The sequence below is a fragment of the Selaginella moellendorffii genome, unplaced genomic scaffold, assembly GCF_000143415.4.
Source record: "Selaginella moellendorffii unplaced genomic scaffold, v1.0 SELMOscaffold_141, whole genome shotgun sequence".
NCBI classification, from domain to species: Eukaryota; Viridiplantae; Streptophyta; class Lycopodiopsida; order Selaginellales; family Selaginellaceae; genus Selaginella; species Selaginella moellendorffii.
Genome location: NW_003314402.1, coordinates 124,151 through 148,295, shown reverse-complemented (window position 1 = coordinate 148,295; position 24,145 = coordinate 124,151). Strand labels below are relative to the sequence as shown.

Sequence of the window (24,145 nt, the reverse complement as noted above, 5' to 3'; positions counted from 1 at the left end):
CGCTGTAAGCTCCCCAATGATTTCTTTGAGCCAACAGACCAAATGACTCTTTTAAGACGTGTGCGCTTGTCTGGGATCGAAGATATTCCATCATCCATTGCATCCCTTCCAGGATTGGAGGAACTTGTGCTCTCTGATCATGATGATGTAGTGTGGCCCCAATTGAGTTCAGACAATCACTTATTTCCAAGGCTCAAATTCCTATGGTGCCCAAAAGGTACGAAAGTTCCACCTTGGCTTGTGGAACGGCCGGATCTCCAGATAAGTTTCGGCGCCTAATAAACCTTGCTCCTTCCGTGGACGTTGATTGGGTTCTTGAAGATCTGCGACTATTTTGCATCACAAGCAGGACATCAAAAAACGAAAACAGAGATTTCACAGCGTCAGCAGCGTTTGGAGAAGAAACAGTTTCTTTTTTTTTCTTACAAATCGATATTACTAGTATTTTAAAACCTTGTGTATAGAATAAATGGTAAAATATGGAAAACATAACAATATTAAGAATATGCACTTTCGAGATCAATGTAGCGCGATCTCTCTCGATCCTGATTGGTTTGGTTTGTGCAAGCCATCCACATTGCCACATTCCCCATACTTTTGGACAATGAAGTTGGTGGCTGAATAAGACAATGAAAGGGTTACACAGCTTCGAAGTTGCATCACTGCCAAGGATTGGAAACTCTTGTGTCAATCACAGCCTTTGCTTATTTTCAACCCAGACTTGTGGAATCCAGAAAAACTAGGCATGTTGTGACACAATTATCGTCAACTAGCAATCCATTAGAAACGAAGAAAATTTAATAATACACAAACACAAGAATTTGCACACTACTAGTAGTAAATAGATACAAGATCGAAGAAGAAAAATTATTTCGTAGCAAAAAGAAAAAAAAATTGAGAAGGGAAAAAATCCAAGGCCAACGATCGAAAGGAGAGAGTAAAAATAAAAAGAAATTAAAAAAACATATAAAATGAAAGCGAAAACACTCATCGATAGAGGGACAGTAGTAGTAGATCAGCACTCGCAGCCAGACGATCTTGGCCATCTGTTGTTATTTGTAATGTCCATTGTCTCTGGAAGATAGCTGCTGCCAGAAGTTAAATGTGAGCTTGAAACATCACAAGAAGAAACAAGCAAAAGTTACAAGTCTTCCTCGGGTTCGCTCCTCAAGGCATTCTTGGCAATGCATTGAAACGCAGCCTCCAGGTTGTAGTCTTCCTTGGCAGACGCCTCAAAGTATAGAATGTTTCCCTTGGAAGCACACCAGGCCTTGGCTTTCTTCTCGGAAACCTGGACACACAAGCTTTAAAGTGAGGCAAGAGATGAAACAAAAGAGCTCACCACTCTACTGTTCTCTCCATCGACATCAACCCTGTTGCCAAGAACAATGAAAGGAAAGTTCTCTGGATCGGAGGATGGCTAAGAATTCGGATAAGAAACTATCCCATGAGTCACGTTGAGTTTCGATCTTGTTTGGTTCTTCCTCATCAATGGAGAGGCAAACATCGATGTCACTGTTACAAACTCCAAACGCATTAACACACGATCCGAAAAGAAAGAGCCGTGTTCCCGGGAGCTCCCTCTCGAAAAGGGACTTAAGCTTCGAGAAGAACTTCCTTCTCCGGACCTCCCCTTCTTCGGTTGGTATAAGCTCGTCGTAGAGGCAGAAAAGCTCACGAGTGAAACTCAGCAGATCCAGTCGGTAAAGAAGATCACGTCTGTGCATGGGAATGACGCGTCTGGACTCCCTGAAACGGTTCTCCTTCGGCTGTAACCAGAGATACAAACACATGAAAATAAAGAAAGAAAAAAAGCAAGCACAAACCTTGTAAACTGTGGAGCTTTACCCTCACGACGGTGACCGTCAATTTGTAGCTCCTCGAGATCTAGAGAGGTCGTCACGCCTTCTCCTTCCAAAGCATCTAGATTATGGAGCCGCTGTTTGGACTCCTCAAAAGCCGCACCAACGGAAGAGATTTGCGTACTTCCCGATGGCAAGCCTGGACGTTCAAGTTGAGATGCCAAAGACCGTGCCTTTGGAACCTTGTAGTCCGGTTTTTCCTCCGCTGGAAATGCTGCCTTTGAGTCGGCCTGTTTTATCCTCCATTCCTGTTGATGTTTTCTCCGAGCATTCGACTAAGTCCCGTTTCAAGATTTAAGCGACTCGTCCCTTCCATCAGAGATACCGCAGGAGGTGATGTCACTTGGCTCAGCATCTTTATGCCTCTCACTTACCGCAATCCACTGGCCAACAGCACCCCGACCACCGCGTCTGGCGTCTGCACGACCGGGACCTCGACGCCTTCCCGCATCTCTAAAGTCATCGCCTCCGGGCTCAAATTCGGCCTCTCCATTTACGTATCTCCCACGATAGTCCTGTAGTCTTCCGGATGCTGAGTTTGTCCTCGGCTTATCATTTGTCTTAAGAGTCGTTATAGTCGTAGTCGTTTAAAGGTAGTGCGAGGCGGCAGGCTCCGATCCCCTTCGCTTCAAAAGTGCGAAACCAGCAGCTCCACCTCCATCGACTTCCCGGGACATCTCGTTCACTTCAACGCCAAAGCTCCGGGCTGACGTCTTGCATTCGCTTTCTCCGTCAAACGAAGTGTGGCTTGACGACGGAAGAGCAGCCCACAAACGTCCAAGGAGGTCATTTGGACTCTGCGGAGGAGAAACGACATGACGCCTCGGCGGTCCTATGGGGCCGTGAACAGCAGATGGACTTCCTTTCTTTGATGGCTCTCCAGAATCCCCACTGTCCTGTGTAGCATCCACCTTTGTGGAGGCTGTGGGCTTCACACGACCAGGACCACCCTGTAACAACTGAAGGAGCTCGGAACCATTGCCGTGGAATTGTTGCTTGTCATCCTTCGCAGGTGTAACCGATCTCCTCGGCTGCTCTGGGGCGCGCTTGGAGTCCGAGGTCTCTGCTGCGCTGGGTCCAAACACCGGAGACTCGAAGTGAAGGCCAGGACGAGCTTTAAGCTCCCCAGAGGAATGCGGCGGATGAACCACATTATCAGCAGGCTGGAAAGTCGGAGCATTTGGAGAAGGATACGGCACTGGCGGATGGAACGGTCTCTCGACTGGAAGAGGAGCAAACGAGCGTCGAAATCAGTGGTCCGACGGAGTCAAGAATGGATCCGAAGGGAAAAGTGGGTTTTGGTGCCGCTGGAAGTGAGGTGACCACCCACCAAATCTTGTTGCTGGGACGTAGAGTGGTCGTGGAGGAGGACCTTCTCCTCCTCCTCCAGAAGGAGCAAAGCTGTGGCAGGGACCGTGAGCTGCGACTGCTGGGTCCTGTAGCTGCTACTGCTCCTCAGCTGCTCGTCGCCCCCACCACTCTTGAGAAATTGGAGTAGCAAATCGCCGCTGGGAGACGACACATCCACGCCCAGTTCATCGTCGGCCTGAGTAGTGGCAGTCAAGGCGGACAAGCTGGGAGGAACTTGTGGCGGATTCCACGTCATGGCTGACTTCCAGCTCCCTGTGAGAGAATCACTGCCCGCTACATGACTGATCGCCCCAGAAACCCCGAAACTCTAGAATGCGCCCCGGCTTTCTAGCCGCCCCGGCCGCGGAGACCAGAGGAATCGACGCGATCGCCTGCAAAGCCTCAGCGTTCAGCTCAATTTCCTAGAGATCATATGCTTGCATGAATCTAGATCGGCTACTCGGCTCTAGGCCAGCGAAATCGCGGCGCGGCGCCGGCGCCGGCGCTGCTGCTGCTTCTCGAGGCGATCCTAGCATGCATACCTTGCTCGTCGCCGATGCTGCCGGAATCAAACGCGCTTGCGACGCGATCGCCTGCTCCTTCGCTGTCCGCCATAGCCGCGAAGAAACCTAGAAATGCTTGTAACCTAGCCAAAGCTCCTATATCCATAGCCTATGAACTATCTACGCGCCGATGCTAGAAGCATATTCCCCTCTTTAATATTCCCCTCTTTAACTATGTTCCAGTTCTTCTCATCTAAATAGCATTTTGAGCTCCTCGATTCGAGCGCTTCGCACCTCTTCGTCTGTGAGAGCCCCCGCGATCAATCGCTGCTTCCTCGCTTGGACCTGTTGCATTCTCTCCTCCACCGAGTCCTGCTCTAGAGACATGAGAAACGTCAAAGAGAGTTTCAACTGGCGCTTACTTTGACGATGAATCGCTTGATCGATACGTTCTTCGTCTGACCGATGCTCGACTCGGAAGATGGCTAAAAAAGATAACTATAGCGCATACCATGAGAAAAGCATGAGCATGACCTGTCCACAAAATAGAGTGGTTTCTTGGAGGTAAGCAACACGAAAAGCTTACGGCCACGGCTGGAATATTGCTGAAGTTTTTGAGCACTTGTTCTCGCTGACGCTGCGATAGTGTTCCGTCCAAGCGGACGAAACAGAAGTTCTTCCTGGCAGTGCATTGTTAGAAACACAAACAAAGAGAAAGCACCAAAAGGAAAGACGCTCGTACCTTTTCAATGGTATCTCTAACAAGTCGAGAAACGCTGTCCACTGACTAAAAACAACGCTTTTCGACCCGGCCTCACTTAACGTCTGGAGGTGGTGCAGCAGAGCCTCGACTTTGGACGACTCCTTCCACTGCTCCTCGACATTTATTCGAAACCGATTACTTGTTGGTACAGTTATGAGTTCCTATTTCGTACAGGAACGCCTGCATGATAGCTATGGATATGGAAAAGAGCTCGAGAAAAAAAACAATATGTTACCTCGGATATTGGACAGGGACCTCCGGCGCTCACATTCAATGAGCGCATGGTGTAAGAACTGCGTGCATCTCCAAACAAATTGGGCACTCAGCACTTTCTCCTTTACGAATATCATCCACCACCTCTTTGACATAGCCGTCGAAGGCACCTGGGAGGAATTCTTGTCCAAGAAACGTCTAGCCAGCTTTCCCAGGTCCGCAAAGTCTTCAGTATCGCCACGGCTGCGTGACGAAGAAAACGTCAGGAACTTCAGACATAAGAGGATGCATTTTCTACCTCAGAACAAGAAAAGGATGATCACAAGCTTGCCGTAATCGAAGTAGCAGTTCGAGGATCGAGGCATAGTTATGGAGAACTTTACCTTGTTCAACGAACTGATCGAATTTTACCTGATCACAAAAGCAAAAACGTGTTCAGAAAAAACGAGAAAATAAAAGAAAGAGAAGTTCTTCATGCCTTAGATCTGTGGTAAAGGGCATTCAGGCTCAGATAGTTTGCATTCAATAACTTCACATTGAGCCGGTTGGAGAACAGGAATTGGTCTGTGAATCCAACTTGTGAGTGAATACAAGACAAGGCACGGTGCAAAGAAAAAAATGCTTACCTTTCTTCTTTATCAGTTGAATCTTTTTTTCTTCGAAGCATTAACGGCTTCAAGATAGCTTGCAGAAGCTTCAATCCGCGCTCATCCCCCTCCTCGTAAGGCTTTAAACTCTGCAAGCACATCATATACGTAACGTCTCTGGTAAACACAGAAAACTCTACCTCAAATGGAGAACTATGCTGCTCATAAGAGAAAGAGCCTCTGGTGCCATTTTGCACTTCCCAAAGGTATCACCAGTCGGCTGGAAGCCGTCCTCTCTGTGAGCAAATGGTTAGAATTAAAACGAAGAAACAAGTCAAGTGAAACGTACCTCTCCTGAAGCTTTTGTCAAGAACCTTACAATGTCGGAGCTTGCTTTCGGCCGAACCTTCTTGTGCTCAAAGAACTTCTTCTTACTTTCGGCTTCAGGCTTGGGAAAATTGAAGGACACGAACTCGCCAACTCGAATCCGGCATCCCCTGGACGTCGAGTACCCGGCAACTTCAGTCTCTTGGAGAAGCCACCACCTCTCTGCATCTAAAACAACCAGCTTCCATCTTCACCAAGCCATCTACTTTCGTAGGATCACATCCAGCTGCGATCGAAACCGAAGCTTCAGCTTTCACGGAATCACAGCCAGCTTCCATCTTAACGGGATTACCGTGGGTCAAGGCACTACCTCTGATTGAAAGTCCAGCTAAGGCGCTAGAAACAGCCTCGCCATGTTTCCTGACAGTCTCAATGGAGCTCTCCACCACTGTTGTTCTTTCCACCTCGGCATCGTTTCCTCCTCCAGTCATAATCTTGTTTACCTCTTCTTCCCCACCATCGATTGCTCCACTTTCTACTCCCGAATCATATAAATCCTCTGCTCCACTATCATTGCTCACCTCGGAAATTTTTGCTGTCCTAGAAGCCTCAGCTTTTGCAGGAGTTTTTTGCAGGAGTGTCGAGCACAATGTGGGCGGCCACTTGCAAATCGTTCCTCGCCTGGAGCCTCTTCCTATTTCTAAAACCCGGAGTGTCGAGCACGGCCACTTGCAAATCGTTCCTCGCCAAGTGTAGCGCGTGGACGAGATCCATGTCGCAGACATCGCTGCCAAGGACATCCCGCACGGCCCGAAAGCTTTCGTTGTCAAGGAGACGGCGCTGGGGGCGGCCTTGATCGGCGTTCTGGAGCTGCACAAGGTAATGGGGATTTCTGAGCCTTCTCCGCCGGCAAGCCGCATCGATCACGCGGGCAATTAAAAACCTAAATCCCCTCCAAGAAAGAACCCTAGAATGGAGAAGTAAAGACGATAATTGCAGATCACGTCCGGGTGGGAATAGAATGATATGCAGCACCCATCGCCATGATCGCGTTCGAGGAGGCGACTGGGCGATCGTGGATAGTATCTAAGATCTTTCAAGACGTCGGTGACAAGATCGCCATGATCCCATCAAAGATCGGCAGAGGAGCCATATATTTCAAAACGCCTGCATCAACGCCGTACAAGAGACAAGACGATGCTCATACTCTCAGACACAAGTACTTTGCGTGCTCGTAAAACAAAGAATGATCATTGTTTTTCTAAAGAAACATCTCTTTAGACTGAGCGTTTTAGGCATACGCTGCGAGGATCAAGTTCCATGCGACCACATCGCTCTTGGATCTCCGCTCAACCGATTTTTCCCAGAAAGATGTTCCAGTGAACATCTGTCGAGTACCCCACAGCCCCCCATACTTTTGGACGATGAGATTGGCGAGGTAGCAATCGTTGCAGTGCTCACCGTGAATCACTCTAGCTCTTATGTTGTGAAGGTCGCTGGGGTTTATGCAAAGATGAACGAATACAGCAAATGCCTGGATGGAAGAACAGCTGCTCAAAACGTTATTATTGAGAGAGAGAGAGAGAGAGAGAGCCAGAGTTATGAGAGAGAGTTTTAGTTCGGCATCATCGAAGTTGCAACTTCCACCTTCATTTAAAGATGCGTTGTAGCATGCCTGCCCAAGACACAAGATTCCTGTATGGCTCTGGTCAAATAGGCTCTTTGAGAGCGTATGGTTGACAATCATTGTGTTTCTTGCAAGCACGTTTTTCCTCCGAGGCATCGCATTAAAAGGAGAGTTTTTGCTTCTTCCAAATGCCTTATTCGAGCAGGTGCTGCCAGAAGAGATAGCATCTTTCCTCTTTGCGAAGTCGAGCCCCTTGATCATAATATTTCACGAGAAGCGATCGAATCAAACAGCTTCTTTTCCTCATCCATAAACCTGTTCCCATGGAATCGGGGGCATCCTACGATTTGCAACATACGTTCGCAGCAAGATGTTCCACGAGAACTGGTTTGGTTTGTGCAGGCCATCGAAAATCTGTCAAGGCCTCCCAGCTATTTTGTGTATGAGAGAGAGAGAGAGATAGAGAGCCACAGCTGGCATTGCAAGAGGGAAACGACCTTGACTTGTAGGTCTACAGGCATGGAGGTTGTGGGCTCCTTGGCAAGCGCCTTGTGTGGCTTGGCTCTGCGCCCTGCTAAGAAGATATGGGACTGCAATGCCAACATTGAAACGCTGGAGAACAAGGCGCCCCACATCCGGCACAAGATCAACGCTTTCAGTGATCACAAGCAGCAGAATCCTGGCTTCACGTTCTCTCAAGCGGCCGAGGAATGCTTGGAGCGTGTCAGGAAATGGAACACCACGGCACAAGCACTCTTGGGATCACGCCACAACAGGATCTGGAGCCCCATAAAGCGGTCGGTACAGTAGCATTTTATCTTTTGTGTGTGTGTGTGTAGAAATGGCAGGCAGCTGGTTGAACTTCTCCACTTCCTATAGGTACAAGCGGAGTAACGAGATCGCGAAGTCCTTAAGTGCCTACGGCGATCTCCTGTCGCAGATCCAAGGTCACGAGCATGAGCTGAATGTCCACATTGAGGAGCTAAAGAAGAGGGCATCCAGAATCCAGGCCACGCTTGACAAGTTTAATGCTCCCAAGCACAGGAATCCAGATTTCCGCTACTCTGGTGAGGCTGAGGCGTGGCTGACTGAACTGACTGAATGGACTAAGAAGGCGCAAGCGCTGCTTGGATCACAGTAAGGCTTATTCGAATTCATGTTTGAAGCAATGGAGCTAAAAGATGGATCTGTCGCGCAGGGAGAAGCGATCTGGCGCGATTTCGGAGCTGGTACGCACTTGCGAGAACGATCTCCTCCCGCACATTGAAAGGTACGAGCGAGAGTTGAGAGGGATACAGCCGAGCACCAGCTTTTCCGTACGGAGTTGTCCACAAGACAGAGGTCTCGTAAACTATGTACGGCATGGTGTTCCCGAGGCCAACGACATGTTTGGCCGCCATGGGGAGCAGCTGGATGAGGTGGTGAATGCCCTCCTGGATCCACAAGCCCCGGGGAAATGGTTTGGACTCCTGGGAATGGGAGGGTGTGGCAAGACCACCCTTGCAAGCTTCGTGCACAATGACCAGAGGGTCCGGCAGCATTTCCATGACAACATTGTATGGATCACTGTCAAGAAAGATGCATCGGAGGATGATCTCAGGGCCCAGCTCCTCAACGCTCTTGACTGGGGCGGCATGAAAGAGAGGGCCCAAAATGCAGGCACCCTTGAGCATGTGCAGCACTTGGCACAAAATGTTGCTCGTGGAATTCGTGTCTTGCTGATACTGGATGATGTGTGGGAGATGAGCTTGGCCAAGGGACTGGATTTTATAGCAGGGCTGTCCTCTTACAGCCGGGTGCTGGTAACAACCAGAAAGGAAGACATTTTGAGCAAGCTGGGTGCAAAGGTATTTCCTGTGCATAAGCTATCAGAGGACGAGAGCAAAAAGATGTTTTGGAAGTTTGCCTTTTATGATTCACTACCTAGTGATCCGGACATTGTGAAAGTTGCCGAGAGAATAGCTAGCAAATGTGAGGGGCTCCCTTTAGCTCTTGAAGTGATTGGCAGTGCCATGGCTGTCTACAGGAATGAGGGGCCACAGGTGTGGAAAGAACGCTATCAGAAGATGCATTTGTTGAATGACGGGGACATTGAGAAGCGGATGTTCCAGCGCTTGAAGTTTAGCTATGACGAGCTGGGACGCTTTAATAAGGATGAAAAGCTGCAAGAGTGCTTTCTCTATGTGGCTGCGTTTCCAGAAGATGAGCAAATCGACTTTGATGATCTGAGAAAATGTTGGATAGCGGTTGGGTCAGAACTCTCGCCTCTGCAGATTGTTAGTGAACTGAAACGAAGATGCCTAGTGAAGACATATTTAAGTGGGAAAAGACTTCGGGAAAAGTCTGTAACTGTGCACGATATGGTACGCAAGCTGTGCATAAGAATCTTGAAAGGGAAGTACCCACCCCAGGAAGAGCACGAGAAGGGATGCCTGTTTGGCTATGATTGTCCACCTGGGATTTCTCCAACATTTTCTAAAGTTTCATTCATTGGAAAGAAGGTTACAAGCAGCCTTTTGTCTGACATTCATGTGCGAGATGTCTTGCTTCTCGATGGATGTCATGAAATTTCTGGTGTGGATGTCAGTCTTATTATAGATCACATCCAAAATGTCAAGGTATTGAGCTTCAAGGGATGCGATAATTTGGTCCCTTTTATTCCAGAGAGCATATCCAAGCTGAGAAACCTTCAAGTGCTTGACCTTCGAGAGATGTGCCTTGTACCATCAAGTGTGACAATATTACCAGATGCGCTCTTCAGCTTGACATCACTGAAGGTTTTGAAATGCAAGGCTACCAGAAATCTCAACTTTGGATTAGTGCCCCAATTATTCAACTTGGAAGAGCTGGAGCTTTATTCCTTTGAGGAGTTAGCTGTGGATTTGAGTGGAATTTCAAGCCTACACAAGCTAAGAGATTTAAAGCTAGACTTCAAAGGTGCAACAATAAAAATACCTCACGGCCTTGGTGCACTAGAGGACATTGAGACACTGGAGTTGTGGGCAAAGAGCATGGACTTTGGCGATTTCACCGGCCCGTGGCAACTTGTCAATCTAAGACGATGTCAGATTAGGGTGGGATCGACTATCAAACTTGACTGCAAGCGAATGTTTAAGAATTCCAAACAGCTTCAGGACTTTACCATTGACGGGGTACAAGACGGTGAAAACAATGCCGAAAGCCTTGAATGGCCACAGCTACAACTTTTAACGATCATAAACAATGAGACAATGAAAGACCTGTCTTGGCTAAAGGGCTTTCAACGGCTACGAGACCTTCACCTAGACTGCAGTGGTATCCAGTTCTTCAGTCTGGATGGATCGTTCCCATGCCTCAAACGTCTGGAGCTTGAATCTTGTAAGGAGTTAGCTGTGGCTATGGATTTGAGTGGAATTTCAAGCCTACACAAGCTAAGAGATTTAAAGCTAGACTTCAAAGGTGCAACAATAAAAATACCTCACAACCTTGGTGCACTAGTGGACATTGAGACACTGGAGTTGCGTGCAAAGAGCATGGACTTTGGCGATTTCACCGGCCCGTGGCAACTTGTCAATCTAAGACGATGTCACATTAGCGTGCAATCGACTATCAAACTTGACTGGAAGCGAATGTTTAAGAATTCCAAACAGCTTCAGCTCTTTTCGATTGACGGGGTACAAGACGGTGAAAACAATGCCGAAAGCCTCGAATGGCTACAGCTACAATATTTAAGGATCACAAACAATGAGACAATGAAAGACCTGTCTTGGCTAAAGGGCTTTCAACGGCTACAAGTACTTCACCTAGACTGCAGTGGTATCCAGTTCTTCAGTCTGGATGGATCGTTCCCATGCCTTGAAGTTCTGGGCCTTCAAAATCTACACATTGCACAGTCCGAGTTCACAGCAAGTCTTCCAAACCTGAAGTGGTTAAGATTCTATCTGGCTCCTGATAATACATGGGAGCATTTGCCTCTCTTTGTGACACAACTCCCCAAAGACCTTGATGAACTGAGAGTAGAAGGTTACATGAGGAGACTCTTGATGCCAACCGAGAGATCACAGCTGAAGGTGAAACGGTTCGCATTATCTTTGCGGAAGGGCTGTATGAGGCAGCTCCCCAATGATTTCTTTGAGCCAACAGACCAGATGACTGCTCTAAGAGATGTAACCTTGAATAGGATCGAAAATATTCCATCATCCATTGCATCCCTTCCCGGATTGGAGGAACTTGTGCTCTCTGATCATGATGATGTAGTGTGGTCCCAATTGAGTTCAGACAATCACGGCCTTGGCTTATTTCCCAGGCTCAAAGACCTACGCTGCCAAAAAGGTACGAAAGTTCCACCATGGCTTGAGGAGCGGCCGGATCTCCAGATAAAATTCAGGGATTAAACCTTGCTCCTTCAGTGGACATCGATTGGGTTTTTGAAGATCTGCGCAAATGCTACACCATTTTGCATCACTCAAAAAACAAAAACAGAGATTTCCAAGCCGTCAGCAGCGTTTGGAGAAGACACAGTTTCTGTTTTTCTTACAAATCGTATTCTCAGGATATTACTTTACTCTCGTGGTTTTGAGTATTTTAAAATCTGGTGTATAGAGTAAATGGTAAAACATGGAAAACATAACAATATTAAGAATATGCATATGCATACCTTTAGTTCTTCAGAGGTCCTGAAACGGTTCTCCTTCGGCTGTAACCAGAGATACAAACACATGAAAATAGAGAAAGAAAAAAAGCAAGCACAAACCTTGTAAAACTGTGGAGCTTTACCCTCACGACGGTGACCGTCAATTTGTAGCTCCTCGAGATCTAGAGAGGTCGTCACGCCTTCTCCTTCCAAAGCATCTAGATTATGGAGCCTCTGTTTGGACTCCTCAAAAGCCGCGCCAACGGAAGAGTTTTGCGTACTTCCCGATGGCAAGCCTGGACGTTCAAGTTGAGATGCCAAAGACCGTGCCTTTGCAACCTTGTAGTCCGGATCCTCCATTCCTGTTGATGTTTTCTCCTAGCATTCGACTAAGTCCCGTTTGAAGATTTAAGCGACTCGTCCCTTCCATCAGAGATATCGCAGGAGGTGATGTCTTGGCTCAGCATCTTTATGCCTCTCATTTACCGCAATCCACTGGCCAACAGCACCCCGACCACCGCGTCTGGCGTCTGCACGACCGGGACCTCGACGCCTTCCCGCACCTCTAAAGTCATCGCCTCCGGGCTCAAATTCGGCCTCTCCATTTACGTATCTCCCACGATACTCTTCCGGATGCTGAGTTTGTCCTCGGCTTATCATTTGTCTTAGAGTCGTTATAGTCGTAGTCGTTTAAAGGTAGTGCGAGGCGGCAGGCTCCGATCCCCTTCGCTTCAAAAGTGCGAAACCAGCAGCTCCACCTCCATCGACTTCCCGGGACATCTCGTTCACTTCAACGCCAAAGCTCCGGGCTGACGTCTTGCGTTCGCTTTCTCCGTCAAACAAAGTGTGGCTTGACGACGGAAGAGCAGCCCACAAACGTCCAAGGAGGTCATTTGGACTCTGCGGAGGAGAAACGACATGACGCCTCGGCGGTCCTATGGGGCCGTGAACAGCAGATGGACTTCCTTTCTTTGATGGCTCTCCAGAATCCCCACTGTCCCGTGTAGCATCCACCTTTGTGGAGGCTGTGGGCTTCACACGACCAGGACCACCCTGTAACAACTGAAGGAGCTCGGAACCATTGCCGTGGAATTGTTGCTTGTCATCCTTCGCAGGTGTAACCGATCTCCTCGGCTGCTCTGGGGCGCGCTTGGAGTCCGAGGTCTCTGCTGTGCTGGGTCCAAACACCGGAGACTCGAAGTGAAGGCCAGGACGAGCTTTAAGCTCCCCAGAGGAATGCGGCGGATGAACCACATTATCAGCAGGCTGGAAAGTCGGAGCATTTGGAAAAGGATACGGCACTGGCGGATGGAACGGTCTCTCGACTGGAAGAGGAGCAAACGAGCGTAGAAATCAGTGGTCCGACGGAGTCAAGAATGGATCCGAAGGGAAAAGTGGGTTTTGGTGCCGCTGGAAGTGAGGTGACCACCCACCAAATCTTGTTGCTGGGACGTAGAGTGGTCGTGGAGGAGGACCTTCTCCTCCTCCTCCAGAAGGAGCAAAGCTGTGGCAGGGACCGTGAGCTGCGACTGCTGGGTCCTGTAGCTGCTACTGCTCCTCAGCTAATCGTCGCCCCCACCACTCTTGAGAAATTGGAGTAGCAAATCGCCGCTGGGAGACGACACATCCACGCCCAGTTCATCGTCGGCCTGAGTAGTGGCAGTCAAGGCGGACAAGCTGGGAGGAACTTGTGGCGGATTCCACGTCATGGCTGACTTCCAGCTCCCTGTGAGAGAATCACTGCCCGCTACATGACTGATCGCCCCAGAAACCCCGAAACTCTAGAATGCGCCCCGGCTTTCTAGCCGCCCCGGCCGCGGAGACGAGAGGAATCAACGCGATCGCCTGCAAAGCCTCAGCGTTCAGCTCAATTTCCTAGAGATCATACTCGGCTCTAGGCCAGCGAAATCGCGGCGCGGCGCCGGCGCCGGCGCTGCTGCTGCTTCTCGAGGCGATCCTAGCATGCATACCTTGCTCGTCGCCGATGCTGCCGGAATCAAACGCGCTTGCGACGCGATCGCCTGCTCCTTCGCTGTCCGCCATAGCCGCGAAGAAACCTAGAAATGCTTGTAACCTAGCCAAAGCTCCTATATCCATAGCCTATGAACTATCTACGCGCCGATGCTAGAAGCATATTCCCCTCTTTAACTATGTTCCAGTTCTTCTGTCTCATGTCTCGCCTCTAGAGACATGAGAAACGTCAAAGAGAGTTTCAACTGGCGCTTACTTTGACGATGAATCGCTTGATCGATACGTTCTTCGTCTGACCGATGCTCGACTCGGAAGATGGCTAAAAAAGATAACTATAGCGCATACCATGAGAAAAGCATGAGCATGACCTGTCCACAAAATAGAGTGGTTTCTTGGAGGTAAGCAACACGAAAAGCTTACGGCCACGGCTGGAATATTGCTGAAGTTTTTGAGCACTTGTTCTCGCTGACGCTGCGATAGTGTTCCGTCCAAGCGGACGAAACAGAAGTTCTTCCTGGCAGTGCATTGTTAGAAACACAAACAAAGAGAAAGCACCAAAAGGAAAGACGCTCGTACCTTTTCAATGGTATCTCTAACAAGTCGAGAAACGCTGTCCACTGACTAAAAACAACGCTTTTCGACCCGGCCTCACTTAACGTCTGGAGGTGGTGCAGCAGAGCCTCGACTTTGGACGACTCCTTCCACTGCTCCTCGACATTTATTCGAAACCGATTACTTGTTGGTACAGTTATGAGTTCCTATTTCGTACAGGAACGCCTGCATGATAGCTATGGATATGGAAAAGAGCTCGAGAAAAAAAACAATATGTTACCTCGGATATTGGACAGGGACCTCCGGCGCTCACATTCAATGAGCGCATGGTGTGAGAACTGCGTGCATCTCCAAACAAATTGGGCACTCAGCACTTTCTCCTTTACGAATATCATCCACCACCTCTTTGACATAGCCGTCGAAGGCACCTGGGAGGAATTCTTGTCCAAGAAACGTCTAGCCAGCTTTCCCAGGTCCGCAAAGTCTTCAGTATCGCCACGGCTGCGTGACGAAGAAAACGTCAGGAACTTCAGACATAAGAGGATGCATTTTCTACCTCAGAACAAGAAAAGGATGATCACAAGCTTGCCGTAATCGAAGTAGCAGTTCGAGGATCGAGGCATAGTTATGGAGAACTTTACCTTGTTCAACGAACTGATCGAATTTTACCTGATCACAAAAGCAAAAACGTGTTCAGAAAAAACGAGAAAATAAAAGAAAGAGAAGTTCTTCATGCCTTAGATCTGTGGTAAAGGGCATTCAGGCTCAGATAGTTTGCATTCAATAACTTCACATTGAGCCGGTTGGAGAACAGGAATTGGTCTGTGAATCCAACTTGTGAGTGAATACAAGACAAGGCACGGTGCAAAGAAAAAAATGCTTACCTTTCTTCTTTATCAGTTGAATCTTTTTTTCTTCGAAGCATTAACGGCTTCAAGATAGCTTGCAGAAGCTTCAATCCGCGCTCAACCCCCTCCTCGTAAGGCTTCTGACTTGTTGATATAAACACAAGCACATCATATACGTAACGTCTCTGGTAAACACAGAAACTCTACCTCAAATGGAGAACTATGCTGCTCATAAGAGAAAGAGCCTCTGGTGCCATTTTGCACTTCCCAAAGGTATCAAACACTTGGCCCAGTCGGCTGGAAGCCGTCCTATCTGTGAGCAAATGGTTAGAAGTAAAACGAAGAAACAAGTCAAGTGAAACGTACCTCTCCTGAAGCTTTTGTCAAGAACCTTACAATGTCGGAGCTCGCTTTCGGCCGAACCCTCTTGTGCTCAAAGAACTTCTTCTTACTTTCGGCTTCAGGCTTGGGAAAATTGAAGGACACGAACTCGCCAACACGAATCCGGCATCCCCTGGACGTCGAGTACCCGGCAACTTCAGTCTCTTGGAGAAGCCACCACCTCTCTGCATCTAAAACAACCGGTTGCTTTTCTGCAGCTTTAGCCGTGTCATTTTCTATTGGAACCACCTTCGCTTCAGACAAATGGGCAGCTTTACCACCCCCGAATGGAGTTTCAACTTTCACAGTATGATAACCAGGTTCCATCTTCACCGAGCCAACCGGGGCTTCGACTCTTGCAGACTCAAAACCAGCTTCCATCTTCACCAAGCCATCTACTTTCATAGGATCACATCCAGCTGCGATCGAAACCGAAGCTTCAGCTTTCACGGAACCACAACCAGCTTCCATCTTAACGGGATTACCGTGGGTCAAGGCACTACCTCTGATTGAAAGTAGAAACAGCTTCGCCATGTTTCCTGACAGTCTCAATGGAGCTCTCGACCACTGTTGTTCTTTCCACCTCAGCATCGTTTCCTCCTCCAGCCATAATCTTGTTTACCTCTTCTTCCTCACCATCGATTGCTCCACTTTCTACTCCCGAATCATATAAATCCTCTGCTCCACTATCATTGCTCACCTCGGCAATTTTTGCTGTCCTAGAAGCCTCAGCTTTTGCAGGGGCAGCTCCAGAACGCCGATCAAGGCCGCCCCCCAGCGCCGTCTCCTCGACCACGCGGGCAATAGAAAACCTACGTCGCCTCCAAGAAAGAACCCTAGAATGGAGAAGTAGAGACGATAGCGCGGGAAAATGTAGCGGGAAGCTCCAATCAATTGCGCGCCAGCATCGCGCATCTGATCGAAGAGCTTCTTCTTCGCAAATCCTGGAGATCACGTCCGGGCGGGAATAGAATGATATGGAGCACCCATCGCCAGGATCGCATTGACTGGGCGATTGCGGATAGAATCTAAGATCTTTCAAGACGTCGGTGACAAGATCGCCCGGATCCCATCAAAGATCGGCAGAGGAGCCCTCTATTCCCGTACGCCTGGATCAACGCCGTACAAGAGAAAAGACGATGTTCTTCTCGGGCGTCTTAAAAGTACTTCACCTTTGTCTGTTTGGACAAATAGAGGTGTTTCTTGCGAGCGATGTAGCGATCGTTGCGGTGCTCACTGTGAATCTCTTAGAGTGAGTGAGTCACAGCTGTGAAAAAAGTGAAGAATTCCGATCTACAAGGTCAAGAGTTAATATTGCGCTTCTTTCTGGGAGGGAGACAACCTTTACTTGTAGGTCTACAGCCATGGAGGTTGTGGGCTCCTTGACAAGCGTCTTGTGTGGCTTGGCTCTGGCCCCTGCTAAGAAGATATGGGACTGCAATGCCAACATTGAAACGCTGGAGAACAAGGCGCACCACATCCAGGCCAAGATCAACGCTTTCAGTGATCACAAGCAGCAGAATTCTGGCTTCACGTTCTCTCAAGCGGCCGAGGAATGCTTGGAGCGTGTCAGGAAATGGAACACCAACGCACAAGCACTCTTGGGATCACGCCACAACAGGATCTGGAGCCCCATAAAGCGGTCGGTACAGTAGCATTTTATCTTTTGTGTGTGTGTGTGTGTGTAGAAATGGCAGGCAGCTGGTTGAACTTCTCCACTTCCTATAGGTACAAGCGGAGTAACGAGATCGCGAAGTCCTTAAGTGCCTACGACGATCTCCTGTCGCAGATCCAAGGTCACGAGCATGAGCTGAATGTCCACATTGAGGAGCTAAAGAAGAGGGCATCCAGAATCCAGGCCACGCTCGACAAGTTTAATGCTCCCAAGCACAGGAATCCAGATTTCCGCTACTCTGGTGAGGCTGAGGCGTGGCTGACTGAACTGACTGAATGGACTAAGACGGCGCAAGCGCTGCTTGGATCACAGTAAGGCTTATTCGAATTCATGTTTGAAGCAATGGAGCTAAAAGATGGATCTGTCGCGCAGGGAGAAGCGATCTGGCGCGATTTCGGAGCTGGTACGCACTTGCGAGAACGATCTCCTCCCGCACATTGAAAGGTACGAGCGAGAAGAGTTGAGAGTGATACAGCCGAGCACCAGCTTTTCCGTACGGAGCTGTCCACAAGACAGAGGTCTCGTAAAGTATGTACGGCATGGTGTTCCCGAGCCCAGCGACATGTTTGGCCGCCATGGGGAGCAGGTGGATGAGGTGGTGAATGCCCTCCTGGATCCACAAGCCCCGGGGAAATGGTTTGGACTCCTGGGAATGGGAGGGTGTGGCAAGACCACCCTTGCAAGATTCGTGAACAATGACCAGAGGGTCCGCCAGCATTTCCATGACAACATTGTGTGGATTACTGTCAAGAAAGATGCATCGGAGGATGATCTCAGGGCCCAGCTCCTCAACGCTCTTGAATGGGGCGGCATGAAAGAGAGGGCCCAAAATGCAGGCACCCTTGAGCATGTGCAGCACTTGGCACAAAATGTTGCTCGTGGAATTTGTGTCTTGCTGATACTGGATGATGTGTGGGACATGAGCTGGGCCGAGAGACTGGATTTTATGGCAGGGTCGTCCTCTTACAGCCGGGTGCTGGTAACAACCAGAAAGGAAGACATTTTGAGCATGCTGGGTGCAAAAACATTTCGTGTGTGTATGCTATCAAAGGCCGAGAGCGAAAAGATGTTTTGGAAGTTTGCCTTTCGTGATTCACGACCTAGTGATCCGGACATTGTGAAAGTTGCCGAGAGAATAGCTAGCAAATGTGAGGGGCTCCCTCTAGCTCTTGAAGTGATTGGCAGTGCCATGGCTGTCTACAGGAATGAGGGGCCACAGGTGTGGAAAGAACGCTATCAGAAGATGCATTTGTTGAATGACGGGGACATTGAGAAGCGGATGTTCCAGCGCTTGAAGTTTAGCTATGACGAGCTGGGACGCTTTAATAAGGATGAAAAGCTGCAAGAGTGCTTTCTCTATGTGGCTGCGTTTCCAGAAGATTGGAACATCAACTTTGATGATCTGAGAAAATGTTGGATAGCGGTTGGGTCAGAACTCTCGCCTCTGCAGATTGTTAGTGAACTGGAACGAAGATGCCTAGTGAAGACAACTAGTATACTTCGGGACAAGTATGTAACTGTGCACGATATGGTACGCAAGCTGTGCATAAGAATCTTGAAAGGGAAGTACCCACCCCAGGAAGAGCACGAGAAGGGATGCCTGTTTGGCTATGATTGTCCACCTGGGATTTCTCCAACATTTTCTAAAGTTTCATTCATTGGAAAGAAGGTTACAAGCAGCCTTTTGTCTGACATTCATGTGCGAGATGTCTTGCTTCTCGATCGATGTCATAAAATTTCTGGTGTGGATGTCAGTCTTATTATAGATCACATCCAAAATGTCAAGGTATTGAGCTTGAATGGATGCGATAATTTGGTCCGTTTTATTCCAGAGAGCATATCCAAGCTGAGAAACCTTCAAGTGCTTGACCTTCGAGAGATGTGCCTTGTACCATCAAGTGTGACAATATTACCAGATGCGCTCTTCAGCTTGACATCACTGAAGGTTTTGAAATGCAAGGCTACCAGAAATCTCAACTTTGGATTAGTGCCCCAATTATTCAACTTGGAAGAGCTGGAGCTTTATTCCTTTGAGGAGTTAGCTGTGGATTTGAGTGGAATTTCAAGCCTACACAAGCTAAGACATTTAGAGCTAGGCCTCCACAAGGCAACAATAAAAATACCTCACGGCCTTGGTGCACTAGAGGACATTGAGACACTGGTGTTGCGTGCAAAGAGCATGGACTTTGGCGATTTCACAGGCCCGTGGCAACTTGTCAATCTGAAACGATGTGAGATTAGGGTGAAATCGACTATCAAACTTGACTGGAAGCGAATGTTTAAGAATTCCAAACAGCTTCAGCACTTTTCGATTGACGGGGTACAACACGGTGAAAACAATGCCGAAAGCCTCGAATGGCTGCAGCTACAAGCTTTATCCATCGCAAACAATGAGACAATGAAAGACCTGTCTTGGCTAAAGGTCTTTCAACGGCTACGAGACCTTCACCTAGACTGCAGTGGTATCCAGTTCTTCAGTCTGGATGGATCGTTCCCATGCCTCAAACGTCTGGAGCTTGAATCTTGTAAGGAGTTAGCTGTGGCTATGGATTTGAGTGGAATTTCAAGCCTACACAAGCTAAGAGATTTAAAGCTAGACTTCAAAGGTGCAACAATAAAAATACCTCACAACCTTGGTGCACTAGTGGACATTGAGACACTGGAGTTGCGTGCAAAGAGCATGGACTTTGGCGATTTCACCGGCCCGTGGCAACTTGTCAATCTAAGACGATGTCACATTAGCGTGCAATCGACTATCAAACTTGACTGGAAGCGAATGTTTAAGAATTCCAAACAGCTTCAGAACTTTTCGATTGACGGGGTACAAGACGGTGAAAACAATGCCGAAAGCCTTGAATGGCCACAGCTACAACTTTTAACGATCATAAACAATGAGACAATGAAAGACCTGTCTTGGCTAAAGGTCTTTCAACGGCTACGAGAACTTCAACTAGACTGCAGTGGTATCCAGTTCTTCAGTCTGGATGGATCGTTCCCATGCCTCGAATGGCTGGAGCTTGGAAACCTGCACATTGCACAGTCGAAGTTCAAGGATGATTTGGCAGCAAGTCTTCCAAACCTGAAGAGGTTAAGATTCTATCTGGCTCCTGATAATACATGGGAGCATTTGCCTCTCTTTGTGACACAACTCCCCAAAGACCTTGAGGAACTGAGAGTAGAAGGTTACATGAGGAGACTCTTGATGCCAACCGAGAGATCACAGCTGAAGGTGAAACGGTTCGCATTATCTTTGCGGAAGGGCTGTATGAGGCAGCTCCCCAATGATTTCTTTGAGCCAACAGACCAGATGACTCTTTTAAGACGTGTGCACTTCTATGGGATCGAAGATATTCCATCATCCGTTGCATCCCTTTCAGGATTGGAGGAACTTGTGCTCTCTGATCATGATGATGTAGTGTGGTCCCAATTGAGTTCAGACAATCACGGCCTTGGCTTATTTCCCAGGCTCAAAGTCGTATACTGCCCAAAAGGTTCGAAAGTTCCAACATGGCTTGAGGAGCGGCCGGATCTCCAGATAATCTTCTGGGCTTAAACCTTGCTCCTTCAGTGGACATCGATTGGGTTCTCGATCTGCGCAAATGCTACACTATTTTGCATAACTCAAAAAACAAAAACAGAGATTTCCAAGCCGTCAGCAGCGTTTGGAGAAGACATAGTTTCTGTTTTGCTTACAAATCGTATTCTCAGGATATTACTTTACTCTCGTGGTTTTGAGTATTTTAAAATCTGGTGTATAGAGTAAATGGTAAAACATAACAATATTAAGAATATGCATATGCATACCTTTAGTTCTTCAGAGGTCCTGAAACGGTTCTCCTTCGGCTGTAACCAGAGATACAAACACATGAAAATAAAGAAAGAAAAAAGGCAAGCACAAACCTTGTCAAACTGTGGAGTGTTACCCTCACGACGGTGACCGTCAATTTGTAGCTCCTCGAGATCTAGAGAGGTCGTCACGCCTTCTCCTTCCAAAGCATCTAGATTATGGAGCCTCTGTTTGGACTCCTCAAAAGCCGCACCAACGGAAGAGTTTTGCGTACTTCCCGATGGCAAGCCTGGACGTTCAAGTTGAGATGCCAAGTTGAGATGCCGAAGACCGTGCCTTTGGAACCTTGTAGTCCGGTTTTTTCTCCGCTGGAAATGCTGCCTTTGAGTCAGCCTGTTTTATCCTCCATTCCTGTTGATGTTTTGTCCTAGCATTCGACTAAGTCCCGTTTGAAGATTTAAGCGACTCGTCCCTTCCATCAGAGATATCGCAGGAGGTGATGTCACTTGGCTCAGCATCTTTATGCCTCTCATTTACCGCAATCCACTGGCCAACAGCACCCCGACCACCGCGTCTGGCGTCTGCACGACCGGTACCTCGACGCCTTCCCGCACCTCTAAAGTCATCGCCTCCGGGCTCAACTTCGGCCTCTCCATTTACGTATCTCCCACGATAGTCCTGTAGTCTTCCGGATGCTGAGTTTGTCCTTGGCTTATCATTTGTCTTAGAGTCGTTATAGGCGTAGCCGTTTAAAGGCAGTGCGAGGCGGCAGGCTCCGATCCCCTTCGCTTCAAAAGTGCGAAACCAGCAGCTCCACCGCCATCGACTTCCCGGGACACCTCGTTCACTTCAACGCCAAAGCTCCGGGCTGACGTCTTGCGTTTGCTTTCTCCGTCAAACAAAGTGTGGCCTGACGACGGAAGAGCAGCCCACAAACGTCCAAGGAGGTCATTTGGACTCTGCGGAGGAGAAACGACATGACGCCTCGGCGGTCCTATGGGGCCGTGAACAGCAGATGGACTTCCTTTCTTTGATGGCTCTCCAGAATCTCCACTGTCCTGTGTAGCATCCACCTTTGTGGAGGCTGTGGGCTTCACACGACCAGAACCACCCTGTAACAACTGAAGGAGCTCGGAACCATTGCCGTGGAATTGTTGCTTGTGTGTAACCGATCTCCTCGGCTGCTCTGGGGCGCGTTTGGAGTCCGAGGTCTCTGCTGCGCTGGGTCCAAACACCGGAGACTCGAAGTGAAGGCCAGGACGAGCTTTAAGCTCCCCAGAGGAATGCGGCGGATGAACCACTGTATCAGCAGGCTGCAAAGTCGGAGCATTTAGAAAAGGATACGGCACTGGATGGAACGGTCTCTCGACTGGAAGAGGAGCAAACGAGCGTAGAAATCAGTGGTCCGACGGAGTCAAGAATGGATCCGAAGGGAAAAGTGGGTCTTGGTGCTGCTGGAAGTGAGGTGACCACCCACCAAATCTTATTGCTGGGACGTAGAGTGGTCGTGGAGGAGGACCTTCTCCTCCTCCTCCAGGTCCTCCAGAAGGAGCAAAGCTGTGGCAGGGACCGTAAGGTGCGACTGCTGGGTCCTGTAGCTGCTACTGCTCCTCAGCTGCTCGTCGCCCCCACCGCTCTTGAGAAAATGGAGCAGCAAATCGCCGCTGGGAGACGACACATCCACGCCCAGTTCATCCTCGGCCTGAGTAGTGGCAGTCAAGGCGGACAAGCTGGGAGGAACTTGTGGCGGATTCCACGTCATGGCTGACTCCCAGCTCCATGTGAGAGAATCACTGCCCGCTACATGACTGATCGCCCCAGAAACTCCGAAACTCTAGAATGCGCCCCGGCTTTCTAGCCGCCCTGGCCGCGGAGACGAGAGGAATCGACGCGATCGCCTGCAAAGCCTCAGCGTTCAGCTCAATTTCCTAGAGATGATATGCTTGCATGAATCTAGATCGGCTACTCCGGCTCTCTAGGCCAGCGAAATCGCGGCGCGGCGCCGGCGCTGGCGCTGCTGCTGCTTCTCGATCCTAGCATGCATACCTTGCTCGTCGCCGCTTGCGACGCGATCGCCTGCTCCTTCGCTGTCCGCCATAGGAAGAAACCTAAAAGTGCTTGTACCCAAGCGCCGATGCTAGAAGCATATTCTCCTCTTTAACTATGTACACTAAGTTAAAATGCTTCTTCTCATCTAAATAGCATTTTGAGCTCCTCGATTCGAGCGCTTCGCACCTCTTCGTCTGTGAGAGCCCTCGCGATCAATCGCTGCTTCCTCGCTTGGACCTGTTGCATTCTCTCCTCCACCGAGTCCTGCTCTAGAGACATGAGAAACGTCAAAGAGAGTTTCAAGTGGCGCTTACTTTGACGATGAATCGCTTGATCGATACGTTCTTCGTCTGACCGATGCTCGATCGTCCACATTCTCGACTCGGAAGATGGCTAAAAAAGAAAACTATAGCGCGTACCATGAGAAAAGCATGAGAGCATGACCTGTCCACAAAATAGAGTGGTTTCTTGGAGGTAAGCAACACAAAAAGCTTACGGCCACGGCTGGAATATTGCTGAAGCTTTTGAGCACTTGTTCTCGCTGACGCTGCGATAGTGTTCCGTCCAAGCGGACGAAACAGAAGTTCTTCCTGGCGGTGCATTGTTAGAAACACAAACAAAGAGAAAGCACCAAAAGGAAAGACGCTCGTACCTTTTCAATGGTATCTCTAACAAGTCGAGAAACGCTGTCCACTGATTAAAATCAACGCTTTTCGACCCGGCCTCACTTAACGTTTGGAGGTGGTGCAGCAGAGCCTCGACTTTGGACGACTCCTTCCACTGCTCCTCGACATTTATTCGAAACCGATTACTTGTTGGTACAGTTATGAGTTCCTATTTCGTACAGGAACGCCTGCATGATAGCTATGGATATGGAAAAGAGCTCGAGAAAAAAAACAATATGTTACCTCGGATATTGGACAGGGACCTCCGGCGCTAGTACGCCAGCTATTAAATAGGCACTCACGGCACATTCGATGAGCGCATGGTGTAAGAACTGCGTGCATCTCCAAACAAATTGGGCACTCAGCACTTTCT

General features: G+C 48.8%; 5 protein-coding genes across 16 annotated transcripts in view; 2 read left to right on the top strand and 3 right to left on the bottom strand.

The window, feature by feature from the left end:
• LOC112343270 overlaps positions 1-6,575 on the bottom strand; it is a 23,597-nt gene extending 17,022 nt beyond the window's left edge. For 3 of the 4 annotated variants that reach the window (XM_024666438.1, XM_024666436.1, XM_024666439.1), the window contains exons 1-2: positions 5,628-6,575; positions 5,479-5,574 (exon numbers count right to left, since the gene is read on the bottom strand). In XM_024666438.1, the coding sequence (XP_024522206.1) occupies positions 5,800-6,525 (726 nt within the window). In that variant the 5' untranslated portion in view covers positions 6,526-6,575 and the 3' untranslated portion in view covers positions 5,479-5,574; positions 5,628-5,799. Of the gene's footprint in view, positions 1-5,174; positions 5,256-5,317; positions 5,428-5,478; positions 5,575-5,627 lie in introns of those variants that run through there. The other variant, XM_024666437.1, reaches the window with a different exon arrangement.
• Positions 1-11,779, top strand: part of LOC112343264 (disease resistance protein RPS5-like) — a 52,144-nt gene extending 40,365 nt beyond the window's left edge. For 2 of the 4 annotated variants that reach the window (XM_024666421.1, XM_024666422.1), the window contains one exon: positions 9,596-11,779. In XM_024666421.1, the coding sequence (XP_024522189.1) occupies positions 9,596-11,605 (2,010 nt within the window). In that variant the 3' untranslated portion in view covers positions 11,606-11,779. The remainder of the gene's footprint in view (positions 1-9,595) is intronic. The other 2 variants (XM_024666424.1, XM_024666423.1) reach the window with 2 other exon arrangements.
• The window catches only part of LOC112343263 (putative disease resistance RPP13-like protein 2), a 24,036-nt gene extending 3,045 nt beyond the window's left edge, over positions 1-20,991 (top strand). Inside the window, exons 2-4 of one of the 2 annotated variants that reach the window (XM_024666419.1) lie at positions 17,013-17,238; positions 17,325-17,582; positions 17,644-20,991. In XM_024666419.1, the coding sequence (XP_024522187.1) occupies positions 17,013-17,238; positions 17,325-17,582; positions 17,644-20,824 (3,665 nt within the window). In that variant the 3' untranslated portion in view covers positions 20,825-20,991. Of the gene's footprint in view, positions 1-8,080; positions 8,370-17,012; positions 17,239-17,324; positions 17,583-17,643 lie in introns of both variants that reach the window. The other variant, XM_024666420.1, reaches the window with a different exon arrangement.
• LOC9645409 (UTP:RNA uridylyltransferase 1) lies at positions 802-24,145 on the bottom strand. 5 transcript variants are annotated; one of them, XR_002991208.1, is made up of 8 exons: positions 24,016-24,145; positions 23,760-23,960; positions 23,604-23,697; positions 23,422-23,551; positions 23,105-23,371; positions 1,827-3,604; positions 1,343-1,769; positions 802-1,291 (listed from the first exon to the last, which is right to left on the bottom strand). XR_002991208.1 is itself a non-coding variant. In XM_024666442.1 (3 exons), the coding sequence occupies exons 1-2, from the start codon at positions 12,202-12,204 to the stop codon at positions 1,368-1,370; spliced, it is 642 nt and encodes a 213-aa protein (XP_024522210.1). In that variant the 5' UTR covers positions 12,205-12,457; the 3' UTR covers positions 802-1,291; positions 1,343-1,367. The 5 variants fall into 5 exon arrangements, 3 of the variants coding, with proteins under 3 accessions (XP_024522210.1, XP_024522211.1, XP_024522212.1); XR_002991207.1 differs by lacking the exons at positions 1,827-3,604; positions 23,105-23,371; positions 23,422-23,551; ... (1 more) ...; positions 23,760-23,960; positions 24,016-24,145 and adding an exon at positions 11,965-12,457 and having other exon boundaries at positions 1,022-1,088; positions 1,146-1,291; XM_024666442.1 differs by lacking the exons at positions 1,827-3,604; positions 23,105-23,371; positions 23,422-23,551; ... (1 more) ...; positions 23,760-23,960; positions 24,016-24,145 and adding an exon at positions 11,965-12,457.
• LOC112343278 lies at positions 13,060-22,862 on the bottom strand. Its single transcript, XM_024666455.1, has 2 exons — positions 22,590-22,862; positions 13,060-13,331 (listed from the first exon to the last, which is right to left on the bottom strand). Exons 1-2 carry the CDS (start codon positions 22,818-22,820, stop codon positions 13,215-13,217), a joined length of 348 nt encoding a protein of 115 aa, XP_024522223.1. The 5' UTR covers positions 22,821-22,862; the 3' UTR covers positions 13,060-13,214.

Bases quoted from the DNA above. Each gene is read 5' to 3' on its own strand.
- LOC9645409 (XM_024666442.1), bottom strand. From the start codon at position 12,204: ATGGAGGATCCGGACTACAAGGTTGCAAAGGCACGGTCTTTGGCATCT. The intron at 1,770-11,964 runs GTTTGTGCTTGC...CTCTGGTTACAG, and splicing joins AAGCTCCACAGTTTTACAAG to CCGAAGGAGAACCGTTTCAG.
- LOC112343278 (XM_024666455.1), bottom strand. From the start codon at position 22,820: ATGACGTGGAATCCGCCACAAGTTCCTCCCAGCTTGTCCGCCTTGACT. The intron at 13,332-22,589 runs GAGGAGGAGAAG...CTCCTTCTGGAG, and splicing joins TCCTTCTGGAGGACCTGGAG to GAGGAGGAGAAGGTCCTCCT.